The 21,542-nt window shown below is 56.9% G+C and overlaps 2 protein-coding genes across 9 annotated transcripts in view; one reads left to right on the top strand and one right to left on the bottom strand.

Annotated features, from left to right (window-relative positions):
* The first annotated feature begins 5,302 nt into the window (after nt 1-5,302).
* On the top strand, nt 5,303-12,513 carry SH2B3 (SH2B adaptor protein 3). The gene is made up of 7 exons (XM_026041790.1): nt 5,303-5,926; nt 10,107-10,208; nt 10,346-10,443; nt 10,564-10,658; nt 10,738-10,940; nt 11,028-11,199; nt 11,988-12,513. Exons 1-7 carry the CDS (start codon nt 5,303-5,305, stop codon nt 12,236-12,238), a joined length of 1,545 nt encoding a protein of 514 aa, XP_025897575.1. The 3' UTR covers nt 12,239-12,513.
* Nucleotides 12,514-15,203: 2,690 nt separating this feature from the next.
* ATXN2 (ataxin 2) overlaps nt 15,204-21,542 on the bottom strand; it is a 44,175-nt gene continuing 37,836 nt past the window's right edge. For 5 of the 8 annotated variants that reach the window (XM_026041810.1, XM_026041812.1, XM_026041816.1 and 2 more), the window contains 3 exons: nt 21,157-21,302; nt 20,304-20,531; nt 15,246-16,851 (listed from right to left, as the gene is read on the bottom strand). In XM_026041810.1, coding sequence (XP_025897595.1) covers nt 16,648-16,851; nt 20,304-20,531; nt 21,157-21,302 — 578 coding nt within the window. In that variant the 3' untranslated portion in view covers nt 15,246-16,647. Of the gene's footprint in view, nt 16,852-20,303; nt 20,532-21,156; nt 21,303-21,542 lie in introns of all 8 variants that reach the window. The other 3 variants (XM_026041811.1, XM_026041814.1, XM_026041818.1) reach the window with 1 other exon arrangement.

Here is a 21,542-nt window from a genome sequence, read left to right as displayed (position 1 = left end):
CCCCCTGTACTGGCACCCCCTTCCCGCACCCCCTTCTTGGCACCTCCTTTCCCCACTTCCACCCCCTTTCCTGTCTGTCTCTCTCCTCTCTGGGCTCCTTTTCCTGCCTGCGTCGTTGTCCTCCCCCTCCCGGACTCCCGRGCCCCGCGGTTCCCTCCCCGGGCTCCCGCTCCCTCCTGCGCCACTTTCTCACCTCTCCTCCCGGGGCTTCCTTCTTCCCAGGACCCCTGTCCTGGGGGTTCCAGTTGCCCTCTGGTCACCCACTTGCCCGCAGCACTTGCTGCCCTGGGGACCTTTTTCTCCCTTGGGGACCTGCTGTCCTGGGCACCCTGTGAACCAGGTCCCTATTGGGGGCTTCATGTCCTGGGACCCCCCTTCCTCCCAGCACTCTGCACCTCCCTTGTGACTCCCCATCCCAGGGACCCTGTCCCTGCCTGGCACCCTCTATCATAGTGCATGTGTGGGACCTGTCCCCTCTGTCCCCCAGTTATCCTAGAGACCTCCCACCCAGAGGTGCTGGATGCACAGAGCCAKCCCTGGGACATTCACCTGCCCCAGCAGCCCCTGTCCAGGGGTGTCACCACCTCGGGGGCTGTGCCCCACGTGTCCCCCCCTACACCAAACAGCAGTGCCAGCCGTGGGCCGGTCACATCCTGCCGAGCGGCTCYGCTGGCTTTCGCTCCCTGGGCACTTCGCCAGCTCACAGGCAGCAGAGAGGCCCCCAACTCGAGGCTGCCGCCTCGGCGGCCTCCCCGTGGGGCAATGAGCCCTGTGCCAGCCCTGTGCCAGCCCCTGTGCCAAGCGCTGCAGGGTCATCCCCCCAGGGAACCGTCCTGCTGGCTCCGGCAGTGGGAATAAAGCAGTCGTGGCTGCCTGGGCTGGGATTTACTGTCAAGGAAACGGGGAAGAGTTGTGGAGCTGGGATTTCACTCTTGCAAATTGATTCCAGATGTGTCAGCATCGCGGGTGGGGGCTCGGGGTGCAGCACGGTGGTGATGGAAGCAGTGGTGGGTGCCGGGGACACCCTGCTCCGCGTGTCCCCGGCTGCACCGGCGCGTTGTGCCAGCCGCGTTCGGAGGCCTGTGCAGTTGCAGGGAGGCTTTTGCTCCCACTTGTTTGGGAGGAGGTTGGAGCCGCGGCTTTCTCCTCAGCTCGCCCCCCCTTTGTGTGAGGACAAAGCGCTCCTTGTCCCCCCCTCGCAGTGCTTCCTTTTTCTGCTTTCGCTTTTATGCATTTATCGTCTCCATAAAGATCCCTTTTCGCTTCCCCGGAGCCGCTGTATCGCTCCGGAGCGGTTTCCCGGTGCAGGGCACGGAGGGGGGGCCTCGCGGCTGCCCTGCTGCGAGCGAAACCGGCATCTTCCTCCGCGACAACCGGGCTCTGCYGCCCATCAGCCCACGGCCTGAGGACACCGGGACAAATCCCAGCAGCAGAATCAGAGCGAAAGCGCGAGCCCTTGGCTCCGGAGCATGGCCACAGGCAAGGGGCCTGGGCTGGCCCTTGTGGCCTGCTTTTGCCCTCTGGGAAGAGCTGAGGTCCCTGCCTCTCTCCAGACCTTGTCCTTTCCTGCATGGACAYGGTGGTGATGGATTTAATGCAGTGCAATGGCCCCAGCCTGTGGAGCCCGTTGGAAAGAGCCTCCAAGCTCAGGGTGTTYGGGTGCGGGTTTGGTGCCAGGTGGTGCTGTGATGGGCACGTGCTCATGGGGTGCCCAGGACAGCTGGGCTTGTGCCATGGGAATTGTGTCCTTGGAGGAGCCAGGTTGGATGCTGCAGCTGGGCCCAGGTGGTTCMTGTGGGATAGGTAAATGTGGGGTTTCCATCCGGGCAGGGATCTGCATGGGATGGCAGYGGAGCTGGAGGATTCCTGCGCCGTAAGGCGGCATCGCCCCGGGTGCATCCCCGGGTCTGTGGGGTGGCCCTGCTCGAACACGGCCSATGTGGGGGGCTCCAAGTCTGGGCTGAGCCGCTGGTGGGGCCAAGTGGTCAACCTGGAGCTGTGAGTGTGTTGTGCTGGAAAGGGGGCCTAGGGGGACAAACCAGCCCCCAATCCTTGGCTTGTAGGCCGTTATTTCAAAATTGCAACTGTTTGGAGCATGTGGTGTGGAGGGTCTCTGACCTGCTCTCTGCCCCTTTTGAATCTGCGGCTTCCATTCAGGCTGAACACGCGGGTGCTGTTATCGGACAGGTTATCAGCGGCCCTACAACCCTCGTCGCCTCTCCTTGTCATTAGTGCGGGAGCACCGCACGGCTCCGGCGATGCCGCGCTCTGCCATCCAGGACAGCCCTGGCCGCATCCATGGGCTCTTCTTTCCTTGTCTTATTTCCTCCTTTTCGTGCTCTGTTGCGCTGGAGCAAAGCGGCAGCCGGGACACGGGGTCATGGAGCGACACGCTGGCTCCGGAGGCAGCGATAAAAGCCGGGGCTTTCCAAGGGTGCGGAGCTGGAGCTGCTCCCGGGGACAGCGCACGGGGGGACTGCAGCTCCCATTCCCTGCACGTTCCCAGGGCTGCTCCCGCTTCTCCTGTGCTCCAGGCCCGCAAAGCAGCCCCCCAGTTGCCGTTATGTCCATCTGTCCTGGCTGCATCCAAGGTGTTGGTCCCTTCTGTGGCTTCAGGATGGGCACAGTGGGATGCACAGAGTGGGACCACATCCCGCCCTGGGCTCCTTTCCTGGAAATCCCTTCATAAAAAAGTCCAGGGGGGATTTTTTAGTGGATTTGCACTTGATAAAGGGAAAAGAAAACGGGAAATGGGAGCCTGGAGCTGGGGCGGGAAGATCCGCCGGTGCGCTCGCCGCGCGCGGGCCGGGTTTCCTGCTGGCTCCCGCTCTGCCGCCGCTTTCGTTTTCGGCTCGTGGGCCCCGCGCTCTGCGGCCGAGTGCCGGCCCCGCTCGGCTGGCGCAGATAAAAGGGGCTCCCAAAACACGGGGCGCGCGGCGGGAGGAGCCGTGTCCCGCGCAGCGGCTGCTCCGGGCGGCCGGCTCCCCAGCTCCAATTCCAATAACTGCTGCAGCCATTCAGTATTTTTTTTTTCCCTTTTTTTGGTGCTATTTTGCATGTTTGCTTCAGGAGCCCCTTTGCATGCTGSCTTTGCAGCCCGTGTGCCCTGTCCGTCCCTCCCATCACGCCGTGTCCCGGCCCCCTTCTCCAGCACCACTCACTTGGCCGGGCAGCACTGCTCAGGGAAGCATTTAATTAAATCCCTCGGGATTTAATCCTCRTGCGAGCCCGGGCCTGTCCCATCAAAGCGCGCCGGCAGCTGGCTCTCCTGCAGGGAAGTGGCGCTGGAGCAGCGGGAAGCTCGTGGTTCCAGTGCTCTTGCTAAGGCAGCATCCAAAACCATCCCGAAAACCACAGGGGTGGCAGCGGCTCCCAGCTCTCCTGCAGGTGTGCGCGGCCCACGCTCCGGATAATATTCCCTGTGCTCCTCTTGGGAGCTTGCTTCCCGCTGGAAAGCTCTGGGTGGCCGAAGGGAGGGAGGCCGGAGCGCGGCGAGCGCCGGCTCCGCTTGCCGTGGATAAGCTGCGTCCGGCAGCGCTTGGGCTGCTGCGCGGCTCGCCTGGCTGCGCACTGGCGCTCCCACGGGGATCGGCAGGGCGTCCAAGGCACTTGGAAGGAATCCCGGCCTGGAAGCAGCTGCCGGCTGCGGTTCGGCAGAATAATGTGTCCGAAAGGGAGGCTGGGCCCCGTGCCCGGCGGCCAGGCCCGCTGGCTGCAGCGCTCCCTTGGAAGCTGCTCGCTCTGGGTCCCGGCCAGGCGGGAGGATGGGATCCTGGTGGGAGCCGCCGCTTGCTGGGACGGAACAGGGGGCTGCTCCAACGATGGGGCCAATTCCGGCCGCTCCCGCSTTGCTCCTGCTTCCGAGGTCAAAAAAACACCAGCGTCGAACAGGCTGCAGTGCCAAAACCTTCCCGGCCACATCCTGGTGCTTCCAGCGAGCCCCTTGCGCGGGGCCGGATCCCGGGCGCAGCGGAGCAAGCGCCTTTCCAGCGTCGGGGAGGCCGCCTGGAGCCCCTTGCCGTCCCYGCTGCTCCTTTGGGACCTTTCCCGGCGTGTCCGCTTCCCGCAGGAACGTCATCCCACGGTGCTGCCGGCCCGGCGGAGCCGGAGCGCACGCAGGGTGCTGAGTCACGGGCGGGCTGGCGGTGCTGATAGACACCGGGGGGGCTGCGGGGGGGGCCCGCGCCGGGCCCAGGGATAACATCTCCCGTCGAGAAGCTTCTGCGGGCGCAGCAGGAAGCCCGGCGCCCATAGAGAGCCGGCTTCCCCGCGGGGCCGGCGCCTCGCGGCCTCGGGTGCCAAATCTCCTCGCTCGCCTCCTCCCGCGCCCGGGATTTTTTCTGTTATTTGTAATTATTATTTCTATTCCTTTCCCTCCCCACCCCCCAAAGCGTTCGCTCGCTGCTCCCGCGCGGGGCCGCGCGCCCGGGGAGGCCGCGGCGGGATCCGGCCCGGGAAGGATGTTTCCTGCCCGCGCAGCGTGCGCGGAGTCGATAAAGGCTGCGCGCGGGCGCAAGGTAGGGCGGTAAACAGGGGCTGCGCCGCCGTATTCCCGGCCTTCCCCAGCCCCGCGCCTCAGGAAGCTGCCAGCGGAGTGCCAGGCTCGTCCCCTCTGTGCGCTTCCCGCTGCCTTGGGATGCTCTGGTGTTCCCTGGACGCGGCGTCTGCTTCCCGCTGCAGCTGGAGCTGCTACTCCATGAGCCCCTTTGAGACCGGCCGCTCTGCCTGGCGCACTCCTGTGCTGCGGATGTTGGTCACACACATGTGTGTGTCCCCTCCGTGTCCCCTCCAGGCTCTATCAGCTCCACTTAGGAGCCCTGGGAGGAGAAGCTGCGCGCTGCTGAGCCCCGGCCAAGGGAAAGCGGATGCAGCCGGGCCGGCGCTCCCGCGGGAGCCGCGGGCGGCTGTGCCAGCAGGAACAGGAAGCCCCGCGGCCGCTGGAGCTGCCGCCCCGGCCACCCCGTGGGAGAACAGGGCACGGGGAGCAGGGTGTTTGGAGCATGGGGTGAGGATGCTCRGAGCGGGAACCTGCGCCGTGTTCCTGGTGCCAGGCTGCTTGCTGGCTGTTGGGATGCAGCYGGCACCAGCATCCTGCAGGCATCAGCATCCCGCTGCTCCATGGGGCAGGGAAGGAGCTGGAGCGGGAGCAAAAGGCTGCAGGGATCCCCCAGGGAGGGGGATTAGCACCTTGGGCACTGCAGGGTGGGATCCGGGGGCAGCAGGCCGGGGCCGGTGGGTGCTCATGGGTGCTGACGGTGCCGGGGCGCTGGGTGTCTTGCAGCAGCGGCGCCGAGCGTGTGCCATGAACGGGCAGCCCGTGCCGGCGGCGCATCCCCGGGGCTGGAGCGAGTTCTGCGAGCTGCACGCCATCAGCACCGCCAAGGAGCTGGCGCGCCACTACGTGCGCTTCGCCCGCGAGCACCCGCCGTGCGAGCCGCTGGCCGCCGAGAGCTTCTCGCTGCACTTCGCGGCGCTCTTCCAGCACTACTTCTGCCACGAGGTGAAGGAGGGCGGCGCGCAGCCCCGCGGCCCCGCGCCCGCCCGTGACTACCGCGAGGCGCCACGGCACGCGCCGGCCGGCAAGGAGGCCGAGCGCGGCGCCGATGCCGGCGGCGCCGTGCGCAAGGCGTGGAGCTCGGAGGAGCTGCCGGGCTCCGCGCGGCGGCCCTTCTCGCTGAGCCAGCTGCGGCGGAGCTGGCGCGGGCTCTTCCGSCGGCGCGCGGCGGAGCCGCTGCCCGTGGGTGCCGTGGCCGGTGCCAAGCGCCCGGGCGCCGCGCGCAAGGAGGGGCTGCTGCGCTACGGGCTGCTCGACGAGAGCTCGCTGGACAGCGGCGCCCGCTGGCAGCGCTGCCGCCTGCTGCTGCGCCGCGGCGAGGCGCCCCTCGACGACGACGACTACGTGCTGGAGCTCTTCGACCCGCCCAAGGTGAGCGGGCGCCGTGTGCGCGKGGGAAGGGATTTCCCGGCCCTTCGGAGCCTGTGCTTCCCTCTCGCTTTGCAGCGGCGCGCAGAGCTCGCTGCRGCTCGGTGCATGTGTGGGGGCAAGGTGTGCACGTGCTGCTGCTCGCTCTGCGGTGAAGGTGCGATGAGCTGACGGGCCCTGGAGCCCGTACGGGGCCATGGCACCAGCTCATGCACAGATTTATSTCACATGCTTGGAAATCTCGTGGATATTTCTCTCCCGCCTGCCCACCTGTAGCCCCGTGTGCACTGAGCACGTCCTTGCTGCACAGCGGCTACCGGCTCGCCTGAATCTCTGCGTGCTGCTTTTGCTCCTGTTCCTGAGGCCCTGCTGCCCTCCCTGCTGCGTGCTCCTGTCTGCACCAGGCAGGGAAAAACGGGGAAGCTGGGGAGATTCCCGAGCATTTTGCAAGGATTTTTTGCAGTCCTGCTCTTCCCTGTGGTGCAGCGCCGGGTGGGCGGGCGCTCGCAGCTGCACCGTGCTGGGATACCCTGGGATAGAGGGAGCTGCTTTCCATCCCCGTTGGGTTGGTTGCAGGGGGGAATCCTCCCTGCCCRGAGCACTGGCAATTGAGGGGAATGCAGAGGTGATTTAATTAGGAGCCTCTAAGGAGGCAGGTCAAAATAGGGGTAAATCCAGTGGATTTGTCTGCATTTTGTATGTACATAGTTGCATTTATTTTCCCTTGGCTCACTCTCTTTGCCTGGCTGCAGGTTTCTCCTTTTCCTTTCTGGTTGCTTGCAAAGAGACGTTTCTAGTTTTCCCTGCACTCTGGGTCTGTAGGCCGAGCACGGCCGCCAGTGCCGGGCGCATCCCGGGAGCGCGGCCCCGCCGGGATCCTTGGATGTCTGCAAGCTGGCGGCGCCCGCGCTTCCCTGCCTTTCAGCAGAGGCGCGAGGCCGGTTCTGGATCCGACTCCGGTTCTGGCTCCGGTTCTGGCTCCGGCTCCTCTCCCAAAGGAGGAGAGCGCTCGGCCAGGGGCTCCCCAGCCCCATGCGTTGTATTTCTTTACGGCCAAGCGCCGAGCCCTGTGAGCACTGGGATCTGCAGCGGAAACGTCCCCGGCCGTTTCCGCCGCCCAGCTGTTCCTGCAGGAAGGGGCAGGGAGCCGGGATTCGCAGGGAGCCGGGATTCGCAGGGAGCCGGGATTCGCAGGGAGCCGGGATTCGCAGGGAGGCTGCATTGGAGCCCGTGGCCTCGCGCCCGGGGCCGGCGCCGCCGCTCGCGCCGGGGCAGGCGGAGCTTTTATCTCAGCGCTGCGACTTCCTTTTTTCTTCTTCTTCTTTTTCTTTACATATACATATTCATATTCATATATATATATATGTATAATTTTTTCCCCTTTCCTTTCACCTGAAGCGCGTTTCCGAGAAGCGCAGCTCGGAGCATGTGGCCGCGGGGCCGGCGGGCGCCTTTCTTCGATGGCACCGGGGCCGGCACCGCCCGGGCTGCTCCAGATTTCGGCGCTGATTTTCTATTTTTTTTTTCCTCTCTCTTTTTTTTCTTTTTTTTCTTTTTTTTCTTTGGTGTTTCAGGGCAGGCAGCGCCGGGGAGGGGGAGGGCAAGGAGACAAAAGGTTATTTTTCATTTATTAACCGCAACTTTTTCCATCCTTGGTCATGCACGGAAAAAACACTTTTCGCAGCCTAACCGCAGCCCCGGCGCGAATTGCTGAAGAGCAGAGGGAAGCGCCGAGCCCGGACGGGCACACAGCTCGCGGCCGGCTCCGGCTCTTCCCACGGGAGCCGGGGTCCTTCCATACCCGGAATTTCTGTAGCTTCTCGCTTGGGCTTCCCCTGGCTCTTCCGCACGGGGCTTGCCACCCAGGCACATCCCTCCCATTTATTTATCCATTTGTTATCTGTTTATTTATCCACTTATAGACGAAAGGGCCCCTCCTGCAGCAAAGCGAGGAGGAAACCAGACTTAGGGGGGAAGGGGGTGGCTGCCGCAGGGCTGGGAGCCACGGGAAGCCGCCACCGCCGGCGGGTTTGGGCTTGTCTTTTTGCCTGTTTTTTTTTTTTTTTTTTTTTTTTTTTTTTTTTTTTTTTTTTTTTTTTTTTTTTTTTTTTTTTTTTTTTTTTTTTTTTTTTCCTGTTCTGCCTCGGTCCAGGATGTGGTTGTTTCGGGGCCGAGCGCCTCGCGCGAGGGTAAATATTGAGGCGAGCGCACGGGCTGCCAGGAGGGCTCCCGGGCCGGAGCCGCTCGGAGCGGCCGGAGCGCCCCCGGCACCCGAGCCCCCAAACACCCCCGTTGTGCAGGGACGTTCCCTGACACTGAGCGTGGAGAGGGGGGCCCGGAGCCCCCGTTTTCCACCCGGGAGCAGCCCCGGCRGGTCGGGGGCACCTCAGGGTGACTCCGCTCGCTTGCCGCAGCCTTGTTTACTTTCCCTGCTCTTTATTTATTCCCGGAAATCATCAGGGCAGTCCCCGCTGGAAGCGAGCCCGGCTGGGATTGAAGCAGCGGGTGAACCCGCCTGCTCGGAGCCCYGGCCTTGGAGCCGTCTCTTGGGACACGAAACCCAAGTGGGGTCACGGGGAGCCCCAATGCCCCAKGAGGGGCCAGCACTCAAATTCCCAGGAATTGGGTGGGTTTGGCTCCGTATTTGGGGCTGGAGCATCCCATCCTGCTTGCTGTGTCCCTGCTCGCTGTCCCCGGAGCACTGGGCGCCCCGGGGGCTGTGTTTTTCTTCCTGCTTTTAAATGCGTTTATTTAGCGCGCAGCAGCCGGTGGTGCCGCGGACAGAGGGGCTTTGTGCCCCGCGTCCACAATCCCCCCTTCAGAGCCGCACAAGGGCACCCGTTGTGGCCGCTGAGCCCGTTCCCACCGGAGCCCGGCAGCTTTCCCTGCGCCAGGGCCGCTTTCCTCCCCGGTGGCACCGTTACCGCGGCCTGCGGGAGCCGAGGGTGTAGGAAGGCAGGAAACCTCCATCCCATGCCCTCACCTAAGCCGAGGTATAAGCCTAGGGGAGACACTCAGTCTTGCCATCATTAGGTTTCAGAGTGAACAGAGCCCATGTGCAGCAAGAGAGGCCGGAGTCCTGCACGGAGGGCACGAAGGTGGCGGATGCCCCGTGGGCCCCTCCTCAGCCTGGGAATCCCATGGAAATCCCTGTCCCACCAAGGGCTGGGAAGCCGGGGCCAGGGAGGAAGAGGCTCTGGGGACGGATGAATTCAAGGAAGAGAGGGGAGGCGCGTCCAGCCGCGCTGGGGCTGTGCGGCTCGGAGGGGAGGCCGCGATGAAGGAGGCTGCAAGGAGGCTGCCGAGGGGCCGCAACACGACAGAGCCCCGGGTTGTCCCGTGCCCATTCCCGTGCATTCCCGGCAAGCTTTTCCACCTTCCTGCATGGCCAGCCAGCCCCTGCACGACTCGTGGGCAAAGGRAACTCCCCTGTGCTCCTTCCCAGGCTGCTTCCGCTGCATCAATCCCTGCTTTCAATCCGTGGATSCTGCTGTTCGGTCACCCGGAGCGCATGGCTGCGCTGAGGTTGCTTCGTGCGCGCTCGGCATTACCGAGAACTCCCTTTCTGAGCAGCGAGGCCAGGAGGCTGCGGCGGCGCCTTCCGCACGCCCCGGCTCCCTATCTCGCCGCTGCATCGCTTCCTTGGCGCCCCGGCAGCGCCGCCGCCRAGCCTGGGCAGCTCCGGCCGCTTCGGCAAAGCCCCTGCTTTTCCTGGAATTCCCTGCCCCCTTCCACTCGCTCCCGGGAAAGCCGGAGGCCAGGCTGTGCGGCGGGCGCGTGCTGAGCCGCCGCGGTCGCTCCGGCACGCGGCACCGGCCGCTTCCAAGAAGTCGGCTTCGGCGCAGCGCGGCGCCGATAAGGGCCACGCCGGCGCAGGCGCTTCCGGCCCCGGAGCGAGCGGGAGCGAGTGCTGCGGGCAGGCAGGRCAGACCCGGAACCCTGGGCGGTCTCCGGGAGGCTCCGAGCGCCCGTCGGGAAGCGCGGCCGGGCGGAGGGGCGCGCGGAAGCGCTGGCTCAGCGTTGTTTGGCGCCGAGCGGCCGCAGGATACACGTGGCCACGTCCTGCCCGCCCGCTCCACGTGGCGCTCCCGGCGACCTGCGAATGAAGCCGCAGGACCTGGCTGGTGCCGGGGAGCGCCGGGGCCGCGTCCACGCTCAGCCGCCGCGCGTCCCCTCTCCGCAGGCGTCCAAGGCCAAGCTGCGCGCCGCCTGCTCGGCCGTGCGCGAGGTGCGCCGCTGCACGCGCCTCGAGATGCCCGACAACCTGCACACCTTCGTCCTCAAGGTAGGCGCCGCRGAGCCGCGAATCGCGTGGGAACTGCGGCTGGAGCGGCTGCCGCAAACCCCGCGGCGGGTTGGGGCCGCTCCATGGGGTGGGAGCTGCGGGATGGGCGCGGATGGATGCTGTATCCCGGCCGGCAGGTGCACAACGCCACCGACGTGCTCTTCGAGGCCGGGGACGAGCAGCAGCTCTGCGCCTGGATGGCCGAGATCCGCGCGTGCGCCTGCGCCCGGCGGGGGTGAGCGCTGYGAGCGCGGGGCCCTTGTGCCGGGAGCCCCGGGGCCCTCCGTGCTGGGGGTCCTGCACCCCTGTGTGCTGGGTCCCCCTGCTCAGCTCGGCTCGTCTTTGTCCCGCTCAGGTCCGACGTGGGCGACCCGGAGCCCCTCTCCAGTCCACGCCTCGATGGAGCGTCATCCGTCGCCGCTGCGGGCAGCACTGACTCCCTGGAGCCAGGTGAGGCCGGAGGCTGCGTGCGGCGCCGCGCGGGGGCCGGGGCTGCGCAGCCGGGCGCTCACGGCCCCGTCCGCCCCAGGGCCGCCGGAGGAGGCGCCGGGCGGCCGCGCGGAGCCGYTCCTCGCCGCCTTCCCCTGGTTCCACGGCCCCATCTCGCGCGTGCGGGCGGCGCAGCTGGTGCAGCTGGGCGGCGCGCGCGGCCACGGCGTCTTCCTGGTGCGGCAGAGCGAGACGCGCCGCGGCGAGTACGTGCTCACCTTCAACTTCCAGGGACGAGCCAAGGTAGCGCCGGGGCGGCCCGCGGGCTCCCGGGGACGGCGGAGCCGTCCTCCCATCCCCGGGGCGCTGACGTGCCCCCTCATCCCGCAGCACCTGCGGCTGTCGCTGACGGAGCGGGGCCAGTGCCGCGTGCAGCACCTGCGCTTCCCCTCCGTGCTGGAGATGCTGCACCACTTCCAACGGTATCCCATCCCCCTGGAGTGCGGGGYGGCCTGCGACGTCCGCCTCGCCAGCTACGTCCTCGGCGGCCCCCCGGCGCACGGTAGGGGCGGCCGCGCGGGGCTCCGGGGAAGGGGAAGCACCGGGAGCCTCCCGCGCTTCCTCTTTCGCAAAAGGAGAAGTCGCTTCCCGCACGGGCTGCTTCCCGCTGCGGCCTCCGGCGTGTCCCTGCTGCCGCCGTCCCCCCCGGCTGCAAATGTCCCCCCGCAGCCACTCCGTGACCCTTGCAGCTACTTCTCCCTTGCAGCCAGTTCCCCTCTGCAGCCAGAACTTCCCCAGCAGCCAAGATCCCTCCTGCAGCCACTCTTTCCCATGCTGCAAATACTCCCCGCTGCTGCAAACGTCCCCCCTGCTGCAAACGTCCCCCCTGCTGCAAACATCTCCCTGCAGCCACTTTCCCGTTGCAGCCACTTTCCCGTTGCAGCCAATATTTCCCCCTGCTGACAGTATTTCCCCTTGCAGTCGGTCAGTCTTTCTCCCTACAGCCATTGTTTCCTCTGCTGCAAATATTTACGTTGCAGCCAGTATTTTGCCCTGCAGCCCCTATTATCTGCTGCTGCGAATATTTCCCCTTGCAGCCACTATTTCCTCCCCGCCCCAAGCTACTTTTCCCTTGCTGCTARTAGTGCCCCTGCAGCCCCCATTTCCCTCACTGCATTCCTGATTTCCCCCCTGCAGCTGCTTCTCCCTTGCGGCCACTTTCCCCCTGCTGCCAATATTCCCTTCCTGCTGCCAGAATTTCCCTGCTAGGTAAAATCCAGCTCTTTTTCCCAAGGATTTTTCCCCGCTTTGGCCCATTCCTTCTTGCTAACCCTCTGCCTTCTCCCACAGCTCCCGGCAGCACCGTCCCTCTCTCCCTGCCCATTCCCGGCTGGAGCTGCGACGCAGGGCCGCTCTCCGGCTGCCTCGACGAGACGGAGCCCATGGAGCCGCCGGAGCCCATGGAGCCGCCGGAGCAGATTTTCCACCTGGTGCCGCTGCCGCCGGAGCCGCCGCCGGGAATGCACGAGGGAGACGTGGAGGCGGCCGGGCCGGGCCGGGGCCGCGTCCGCGCCGTCGACAACCAGTACACGCCGCTGTGAGCGGGACCCAACCCGGCGGCACCCCGCACCACGGACTGGGACTATTTTTCTTCCTTCTGGGTAGGGATTTTATTATTTTTGCGAGGAAGGGGCTTGTTTTTCACTCCAGTACGGGTGTGCTCCCTCTGGTCGGCCTGTTAAAGGGCCTTTTTTAAAAAAACAAAAATGTATTTTTACACTGTGTTTTTGTTCTTATGGAAGCTTTCTCGTTACTGTTTACACGCGCTGCTTGCGCAGCCGCACGGACGGGCCGGAGCCGGGCAGAGGAGCCGGGCTGGGGGCTGCACCCGCCTCACCGGGGCAGGCGGGGAAAAGGCGGCAGAGAAGGATGAAAACAACCCAAAAAAAGGCCTGGGGCTCCCTGTGGCTGATGTGGGGCCCGGAGTGGCGCTTCCTCCCCGCCGGAGCTGCGTTCCTGGGCACACCAAGCTCCAGCACCTKCAAGAGTTTGGGATTTACTTTTTTAGATAAGGAGAAAAACAGCGTTTCTTGCCTTTTTTTTTTTTTTTTTTTAAAGGAAACCCAGCACTGTCGCAGTCACTCTCTGCACCAGCACTAGATACCACCCCCTCCCCACCCCATTAGCATTTCTAATTAAGAGGTGAACACTAACTTGGCCCTGGGGCCCAACACGCCCAGGTAAGCCCAACCTCTCAGCACCACAAAAAGATTCATCCCGGGGATGGAGGAATTTTTTTTTTTTCTTTTTTTTTAAATGCATGAGTCAAATGGATGTTTTGCTTTCCCTGTAAATTCTTATTTTYGAAACCGGGGGGTGATTCCTCGAGCGCCCAGCGAGTCCTGCTCTTCCTGCCCTCTTCTCAACCCTCTCTAGCTCGTAGCAGGGGCAGATTCAAAGCTATGCAAACGGGCAGGGGGACGAGGAGCAGGGCAGGGGGGTCCCCACTCCTGCACTGCCCCTCAGGCCCGCTGGGCTCAGCACGAGCCTCACGGTGCCTTGCAAATATCCCCCCAAACCAGCTGCCCCCCCCAGTTCATAAGGGGGACCCTTATAAACCGCCTCTTCTTATGCCTTTCTGGGGGTCCTGGGCACCGCCAGGGGCCTGGCAGCCAAAACTGGTGTTTCACAGCCAAAACCTGCTGTTTTGCAGCCAAAACCTGGTGTTTTGCAGCCAAAACCTACTGTTTCACAGCCAAAACCTGGTGTTTGGCAGCCAAAAACCTGCCGTGTCGGTGCACTGAGCTGTGGTGCTCAAGTGTTTTCAAGCTGCCACCGTCGCGCTCCCATTTCATGCAGCCGGTGCYGCTTTCTCCTCAGCCCTCCCTGGCAGATCCACCCGGCAGCGTCGGCTCCGGCTCTGCCCGGTCCCGCAGAGGCTCCCGGAGCAAAGTGCCTCAGAAGAGGTTTTTGCTTCCAGTTACTTGAAGGAGGAAATGCCGGCGCTCAGGGCTTGGTAACTGGGATTTCAGAGCGACTCGGGGCAGACGCGATGCCCGGYCGTGCCTTTGCTGCCAGCGGGTAGCCCAGGATGGACGAAACCTTCCTCGGGTCCGGGTCCAGACGCARGTTCCCTCCCTCGCCTCCATCTCCYRTCCAGCAAAGCTCAGGTTTGCTGCATCAGCCGCTCCCTTGCTGAGGACGGGCACCAAGGAAGCTCGTGACACGAGTGCCAAGCATCCTTCAGCCCCTCCGTCCTTCCCATCCACGGCCGCCTCATCCCAGCCCAGGAGCRGGATGGGAACAGGTCCCCTCACCGCTGACACCGTCACCTCGTGGCCTGCCGTGCTCCAGCACTGCATTAACAAGTATTGGAAGCCCCGGAATCGCCACTAACAGGCTTGGATACAGTATTCCGACTTTAACTTAAGCTGGCTCTGCCCCAASAGACCCCAACCTTTGCCAACCACCAGCACCTTTCTCACACTGTCGGCACCGGGAAGGATCAATCCCCGAGGAGCATGTTGGAGTCGGAGCRTTTTCCTTCAAAAATTCTACTTTTCACCTGCACAGAAAAGTTCTTCTTGTATAATAGGTTTTCTATGTATTGTTTCTGTATGTACTGTACATGTAACTTATTCTTGAATAATGCAATTTTACCATAATATAAAAGGAAAAAAAAAAAAGATCTGCTCTTAATAAACAGTTTCTAGAATATTTAGCCTGAGTGTCTCTTGCTGTTTTAGTAGAGCCTGGATCAACAGCTGCTAAGAGACAGAAACCGTCTAGCAGGAGGTAGATGAGCCTCGAGGACAAGCTGATCTTTGGGCAGACACTGAGACTGGGTCTTGCTCAAAGGGCTGTTTCTAAAGGTCTCATGCCCCCTGCTGCCCACCAGGATTTATAGATTTATACGAATTACTAGAGCAATAGGCTAAGGAAAGGCTAAGAAGCTACTAAAGTTACTTTCCATGCCACAATATAACTAACTGCTAATACGTGAAAACTCATATATAGAGGAGTGATGTGACTTGCCTTTCAAATGCAGCCCAATTTGAACCGTCTCTTCTTTGCCGCTGCTGCTTTCCCAGCCACTTCACTGAGCAACGCTCATCCCATTTCCTTCCTTTGCCCCGCAGCACTGCTGACTTACCCAGTTTCACCACCTGTGAGACCCCAGCCAGACCAGCGCAGGCCTAAGGCAGTGGGGAACACGTGAGAACACAAGAGCTCAGTTTAAATGTGTGCTGATGGCCAAACCCTTCCAAAGTTTCCAGCTTGAAACCTTTCCCTTATTCTTGCAGTGGTCCTGCAGGTCAAACACCAATGGAGCTTCCCTATAGAGGGGAAATAAAAAAAAAAAACCACACAAAAAAATCCCCCCAAGACCCCTTACCGCCCATAAAGAAATAAAATTAAAACACCATGATGTGCTGCAAAGGCTGCCTCTAAATAAAGTATTCCTTCCCAACGTGGATCATCTGCTGGAAAACACATTAGAGATGTTGGTAACACAAGACACAAACACTAAGCAGATCAGTTTTTAAAACTTTTTTTATTTTTTAATTTTTTTTTTAGTTTTTATTTTATATTATCTACAAAGTAAAAGTTTTCTTAACTTAAAAGTTACATCACTGTCTCACGATAGTGATCATCTCATCAAACGTGATTTATAAATAATAATTCATCAGTTTGACGATTAGATTTTTTTTTTTTTAACTGAACCTGTTTCAAGTTTAGTTAGAAGTAAAAGGGATCTCCAAGTCTTGATTTTTAGTGATAATAGCAGCAAGAATCACTCTTGTTACTTCTTTTGCTAGCTGATGAGTTCATAACTTTGAAGGGTCATTAAAAAATAAATAACTTCCAGTTTTCAGCAAGCAGAGTTGGGGCATTTGCAGGACTCAGATACAGTGCATGGAATTATGGAATAGCCCACAAGTTCCTAAATGCCTCTACTCAGTCCGAATCTCTCCCACTGCAAGATGAACTGTTAGCATTCCTAGTGGATGTTACAAGAAATCAATTTTTTTTTTTTTAAACAAAATAAAATGAAATTCTAGTTTTCTGTGCTTCCAGTTGGCAGAAGCAGTAGAAGGAGGGTATTTGGCCTATAAAAGGTATCCAGCCTTTCAGTTATTCCAGATGAGCCTTACAACTGCTGTTGGTGGTGGGCTTGTACTGTAAAAAAAAAGTTCAAATGTAAATAATAAATTGGCAAGCCACACAACAGTTCGCTAGTAAAGTGGTCACAGGACAACTACTGAGCTCAAATTCCTTTTTTTTAAAAAAAAATAAGAGAAAGAAAAAAAACAAAAAACAACCCCCTGCATACCAAGATGCCCTTTGTTTGCTTGCTTTATTTTCCTACCTAACCCCTCGGACAGCATCCTTGTTCTCCTTACACATCCCCCAAGACATAAAATCAGGCATCTAGTTCCCTACAAGAGTTCAGAGGCTGTTTGGAAAAAAAAATAAATAAATTAAAAAAAAAAAATACAGACACCTAGGTATGAATTAAATTTAACATAGACAGTCATATAGCCTCTACTTTTCCCCCAAACAAAGCTGTTGAATGTTGCTCTGAATTAAAGACGGGACTTCTAAAGCCATTTTACTTCAGCTCGCAGAAGTCTACAGCCCTACCCTTTGGGGAATATTTTCATTGCTACCTTCAAGACCAACCCCTCTGAATTTGGTAAAAGCCCAGATTATTAAAGAGGGGCCATGCAGCCCAACCCCAAGGCAGAGCCCGGGTGAAGGGAGCCCTGCAGCGCCCGGGTCTGCACCCTCATCCACCCTGGAGAACCCACCAGGCAAAGCCTTTGCTAAATTAACTCTATCTTGCACGTATGGCTGGGCCTGCACTCGGGCTGGCAACGTATAGACGCTAAACGCAGAGCCAAGCTGCTTTCTGCAGACTGCTGCCGTCCAAGGACACTTTTCAGGGCTCGTTTGGGTCTTGTTCTCCTTGTCCCCAAGATCTTGGCTGACACCCGACCTGGCTCAGTTAAGGTGCAGGTCTCCCGGGCACACACTCCTCACCTGAAGGGTGCGTCATATAGGGGAAATGTGCTGTTGTCGASACTGGAATGGGCTGTAGTGCACTTTGAGCGATGGCCGCTTGGGGACCACCGGGTGGCTGTGTCGTCATTAGCATCATTGGAGCATGGGCAGTTGGGTGAGAAGGAACCATTCCTGACTGTACATGAGCCTGCAACAAAGAGCTCTTTAGTATGGCATGGTCACAAGGAGGCACCACTCCTGGCCACATGACTATCAAGTTCTCTCCAGCTGTACCAGGAAATCTGGAGATTTTACTCCATTTTAGCTAGCTTCGCTAAAGAGTGCAAATAGGGGTTAAGTCAGTGATCTTAATGCAAAAATAATAATAATAATAATAATAATAATAATAATTAAAAAAAGGAAAAGCTCAAATTCCTACAGCTGGCTCTGAGTAACATTCTCACCTCTAACGATTTGAACAGTGGGCACTGAGGCTACCAGCATTAAAAGGTGGGAGATTAAAAACAAAACAGAACAGAAAAGGTCCAGGAACAAATCTTCAAAACATTATTGTTAGTAACAGAGATCAAAGCACTTCCTATGCAGAGACGCTTGGCGAGATATGAACTTCACACGCACCGAGTGTGGCCTCCCCTCCTCATTTATTGCTCAGTTCCACCCTTCCATGGCTGCCTGCCCTACAAACCACTCTCTCCAGTGACCTGTGTGCCCATATTATCTTTCATCTAAGCAGTTACTCCAAGAGGAGTGATTTCATCCCTTGATGTTGTTAGGTCAGCTTTGTTCTGCTTCCAGTTAAGCTCATCACATTTGGGGCCTTGTGTAATCGAAGCAATCACAGTCAAGTCTCAGGGGAAGGAGGAGATTAATCTCTACCCTGGCTGATCACCTTCTGGTAAATAAGTTCAGAATCTGGTCAGTTGGCCTCTTCAGCTCAGAAAAAAAAAAGTTTATGATTGTAGAGATTGTCAATATTTCATTAACGTCCAAGTAAGCACTGGTTTCTTAAAAGTACAAAACGTTAAGGAATTCAGGAGCTGTCAAGTGGGTCTGTCTTGGAAGAAAATGTGGTTGTTTTAAAGGGTCGATTTGTCCTTCTACCCTATCCCATTAACAGAGCACCACAGAGCACTAATTGCAGCCTCCCAGGTCTCACATGCCAGTAAAGACAAGTAGCAGGTAGCAGCTACAATTTTATTTCTTGAAGTCAAAAGGGCAGTCTTTTATTTGACTCATCACAGACATTCCTGAATTTTTTTTAATCAGACTCAAGATTAATTATTACTATCATTCAAGACAGCTTTTTAAGACAGGAACTGCAACTCAAATCTTACTCTTGCTCTAGAAAAAGTTTAAAAGATAACGCTGTGAAACAGAAATATCTTTCAGGATCAGCACCATTTTTGCTTTGATGAACCTGCTATTACAGCAGCCATAAGTATAAAGCAGCTATTCATATCACAGCTGCATTCAATATAGACACCCAGTGGGTAACAATTTCTGCTGCAGCTCCAACGCTTTGCAGACTGGGAGCTGACAGTACTTTGCAATGATTTTTAAAATACTGTTTCTCAAGTGAGATATCTAACAGCTCGAGATCCATCTGATAACCTCAGGGGAAATTCAATTGATCCCCTGTGTTAGCCTAACAAATTCCTACATGATGAGATTTCACAATGGTATTCAGCAGTTGGAAATCACACTGCTGAAAAGCTATTAAATGCTGTGATTAGTTTCCCCACAATAGAATAATTACATACATTTAAAATTTCTGTAAGAACTGTAGTTATTCCTTCATTAGAGATTTTTAGGAAACGTCTTCCTTTCACAAAGTCAGTTAGTATGATATAAATATCACGGATTATATACTGTAGTTTTCATTCTAAAAAAATTTACAGCAGAAGAGACTGCGTAAGTCAAAAATCGAGGGTAAAGCAAGCTTTGCCTGCGACTGCTAAAAAATACTGGCTAGGCAGCCCTTCTAAAACTTGTAGCTCATTTGCTTTAGCAAGGTTGGCTTGTGAAGTGCTTGACACACAAAGGAAAGCACTGGCAGCATCGTCCTTGGGCCTGGGTATTTTGTGTATACTTTTACCTCCAAGTTGACCTTRGAACCAACAGTGCTCAAGGTGCAGCACTTGACCTGCCGCTGACAAAAGAGCTTCCAGCAAGACCCTTCCCAAGGGGTCCCATGCTGGAATTCCAAGGCATCCCAAGAAGCTATGCAGCCTAGGCATTCACAGCAGTACCATCACACCAGATCACGGCAAGGGCTCGCTTAAATCTAGTATCTTGCTTCTGGCAAAAAAACAGAGCCCGAGAGGATGTGGCAAGATGCCACAACAGCAGTATATAAGTTTAGACATCCTCTCTTTACCCTCCAACAGGAGGGGAAGTTTAGACATCCTCTCTTTACCCTCCAACAGGAGGGGGAAAAAAAAAAAAAAAAAAAANAAAAAAAAAAAAAAAAAGCAGAGAAATGAAAAGCCTAACAACTAAAAAGCTAAAACTTCAACATCAGCAAAACGATTCTTAAGCAACAGTTAATTCATTTGATTAACTGAGTGTCCCAAGGACCAAAGCAAAGACTTTTGTCAGAATTCATTAAGGGACTGGACACCTATTAGGCTAACATCCCTAATTAGAGTTAGTGACAATATCCCAAACTATTGTCAACCTCTATGAGAAGGCAAAAGCCAGACACCAGGTGCTTGGCGCAAAGAGTATGTGCAGACTAATTACTTAACTGCCCACTCATTGACAAAACTCACTATATCTGTGAGATTTAGTACCACATTAGAAAACCTTTTAAACATTGCTTTATGCAGAGCTCTTGATTAATAATGTGCTTTTCTTTTCTCAGTGAGCAGACCACAACAGAGCAGCTAGGAGCAGTGGGATTCTGATCCCGAAGCAAGGATTGTGGTTAAGGTGTCCACCAAACATCAGGAATCTCCTGTTCATTAAGAACCTGACACTCACACGTTCAGGCTTTTCTTTCTGAGCAAGACCCATCTGAACACCCATCTGAATTGAATCTCATTTATTTCCCACTACACCGCTGCCCTGATACTCACTCCCTAAGCAATAACTTTTACTGAATGTACTTGTGTAAGTTTGACTAAAATACAGAGCCTAACACAGCCACCAGAACTAGCAATTCAGCCTTCCTCAACCCAGCTCTCACCTCCAAGTCTTCTCAGTGTGATCATGCAGCAAATCTGATGGGTGAACTGATTTTGACTGAAAAATAGCCTAAAATAGGGGCAAGGGGCACACATTARCAGAATCAGGTCCCCGGTCTGGTTTGCTGCATGACCAAACAGCTCTGTGAGCTGGAAGGTGGAGAAGGACAAAGAAAGGAGGGGGGAACTGGGCAGAGAGCTCAATTTCTTTCAGTAGCAGTGCTAGTTTCAGGTCTTCAATAAACTGCAGCTTTGGATGTACTGAGTGGAAGCTGAGGCCCCAGTACCTTGCAAAACTCTAGAAGAAAGGCAAATGTACAGACAGAAATCTAAAAAACATAACAGGTAATTTGTGCCGAGAGGTGACAGAATGGGAATCCCTTCAGCAGGCCCGACTGTCCTATCTTTGTGGCATTAAGACATATAGTCTTGAAGGTTGTTAAACTGTGTTTACCTGGGGGACATGGGCCATGTGTGGCGGATTGGTATATGCAGGTTGAACATGGGAGGGATGGATGGTGAAGACTGTTTGTTGTGCTGTAGGAAAACTATTTTGTGGAGACTGCGTGTTGGAGCCTGGCGTCATGGAAGGAGGGGTTGGAGCGAGACCTGCATGGTAAATCGCCGACTGCTGCTGTGGGTTTGCCAGGTGGAGTGCCTGAGCAGCCTGATGCTGATGATGCTGCAAAAAAAATAGACAAAAAAACAATAAGATGAAGGCTTCGGTCTCAAAAAGGTATATATTTTTAGACAAGCTTGCAGAATAAAAGGCTTGCAAAACTGTTCTTGATATTGACAATCTTAAATGGCAGATCCAAGTATCATCACACCTGTGGCAATGATGAAACTTTTTTTTTTTTCCCCCCCTTGCAGTAAGGAGCCATATGAAGAGAAGCCTGGAAAATCGATATATTCATTATAATGTAGGAGTCAGGTATAAGCAGGAAGGAGAACCTGCAACCCGAGGACTGGACACRCTTCCCCATTGCATTTCTGGCAGTCCATAATCCTTCCTAGCAACTAACACCTGCTAACTTGCTTAATCTACACCGTGAGCCAACTGCCTTTGACTCCTAGGCACTGCAAATGGAGAAAAATGAAATGCCATTCTACTCTCCTCCTTCTAGGGAAGGCGGAGGAAGGATCTAGACAAATCCTGTAGTAAGTCTGCCACGCAGAATTTGTTCCGACAACTCCATTCTGTGATTTTTCCTCTTAAGATCAATATATAAATGCAAAGTAAGAGACTGACACAATGCCTTGTAGGGAATGGGAGTAAAGTTTAAAAATGTTCCCTCTCGAGTTACCTGCACGGGGCTAGGAGCAGGGTGGCTTCCAGCATGTTGGCTTTGCTGCTGGCCAGTCGGTGTGGCAGAAGGCTGCGGATGCGGAGGGTGCGGATGCAGGGTAGCATTGGGGTGGGCATACTGCTGAGCAAGTGAGCCAGTGGAAACTAGGACGAAGGAGAGAAACGGTTAACAACCTGCACAGAATACACATCCAGTCATCTACTCTTGAAGATTTCACTGCATCTCCATCATACCGTACACATCTATCCCCTCCCCCTTCTAAAAATAACATTTATCTTAAAATTGCTGAGTATCTTACCTTGCTTTCATGTAGTTTGTTTTTTCAGGAAAGTATAAATAACCAGAATTAGACAGTTCATCTTCCCTAGTCTGACAACGTAACA

This window comes from Nothoprocta perdicaria, unplaced genomic scaffold, assembly GCF_003342845.1.
Source record: "Nothoprocta perdicaria isolate Ctin4 unplaced genomic scaffold, notPer1 scaffold_294, whole genome shotgun sequence".
Taxonomy (NCBI): Eukaryota; Metazoa; Chordata; class Aves; order Tinamiformes; family Tinamidae; genus Nothoprocta; species Nothoprocta perdicaria.
Note: the sequence above shows the minus strand (reverse complement) of the source record. Positions and strands in the feature narration are given on the sequence as shown.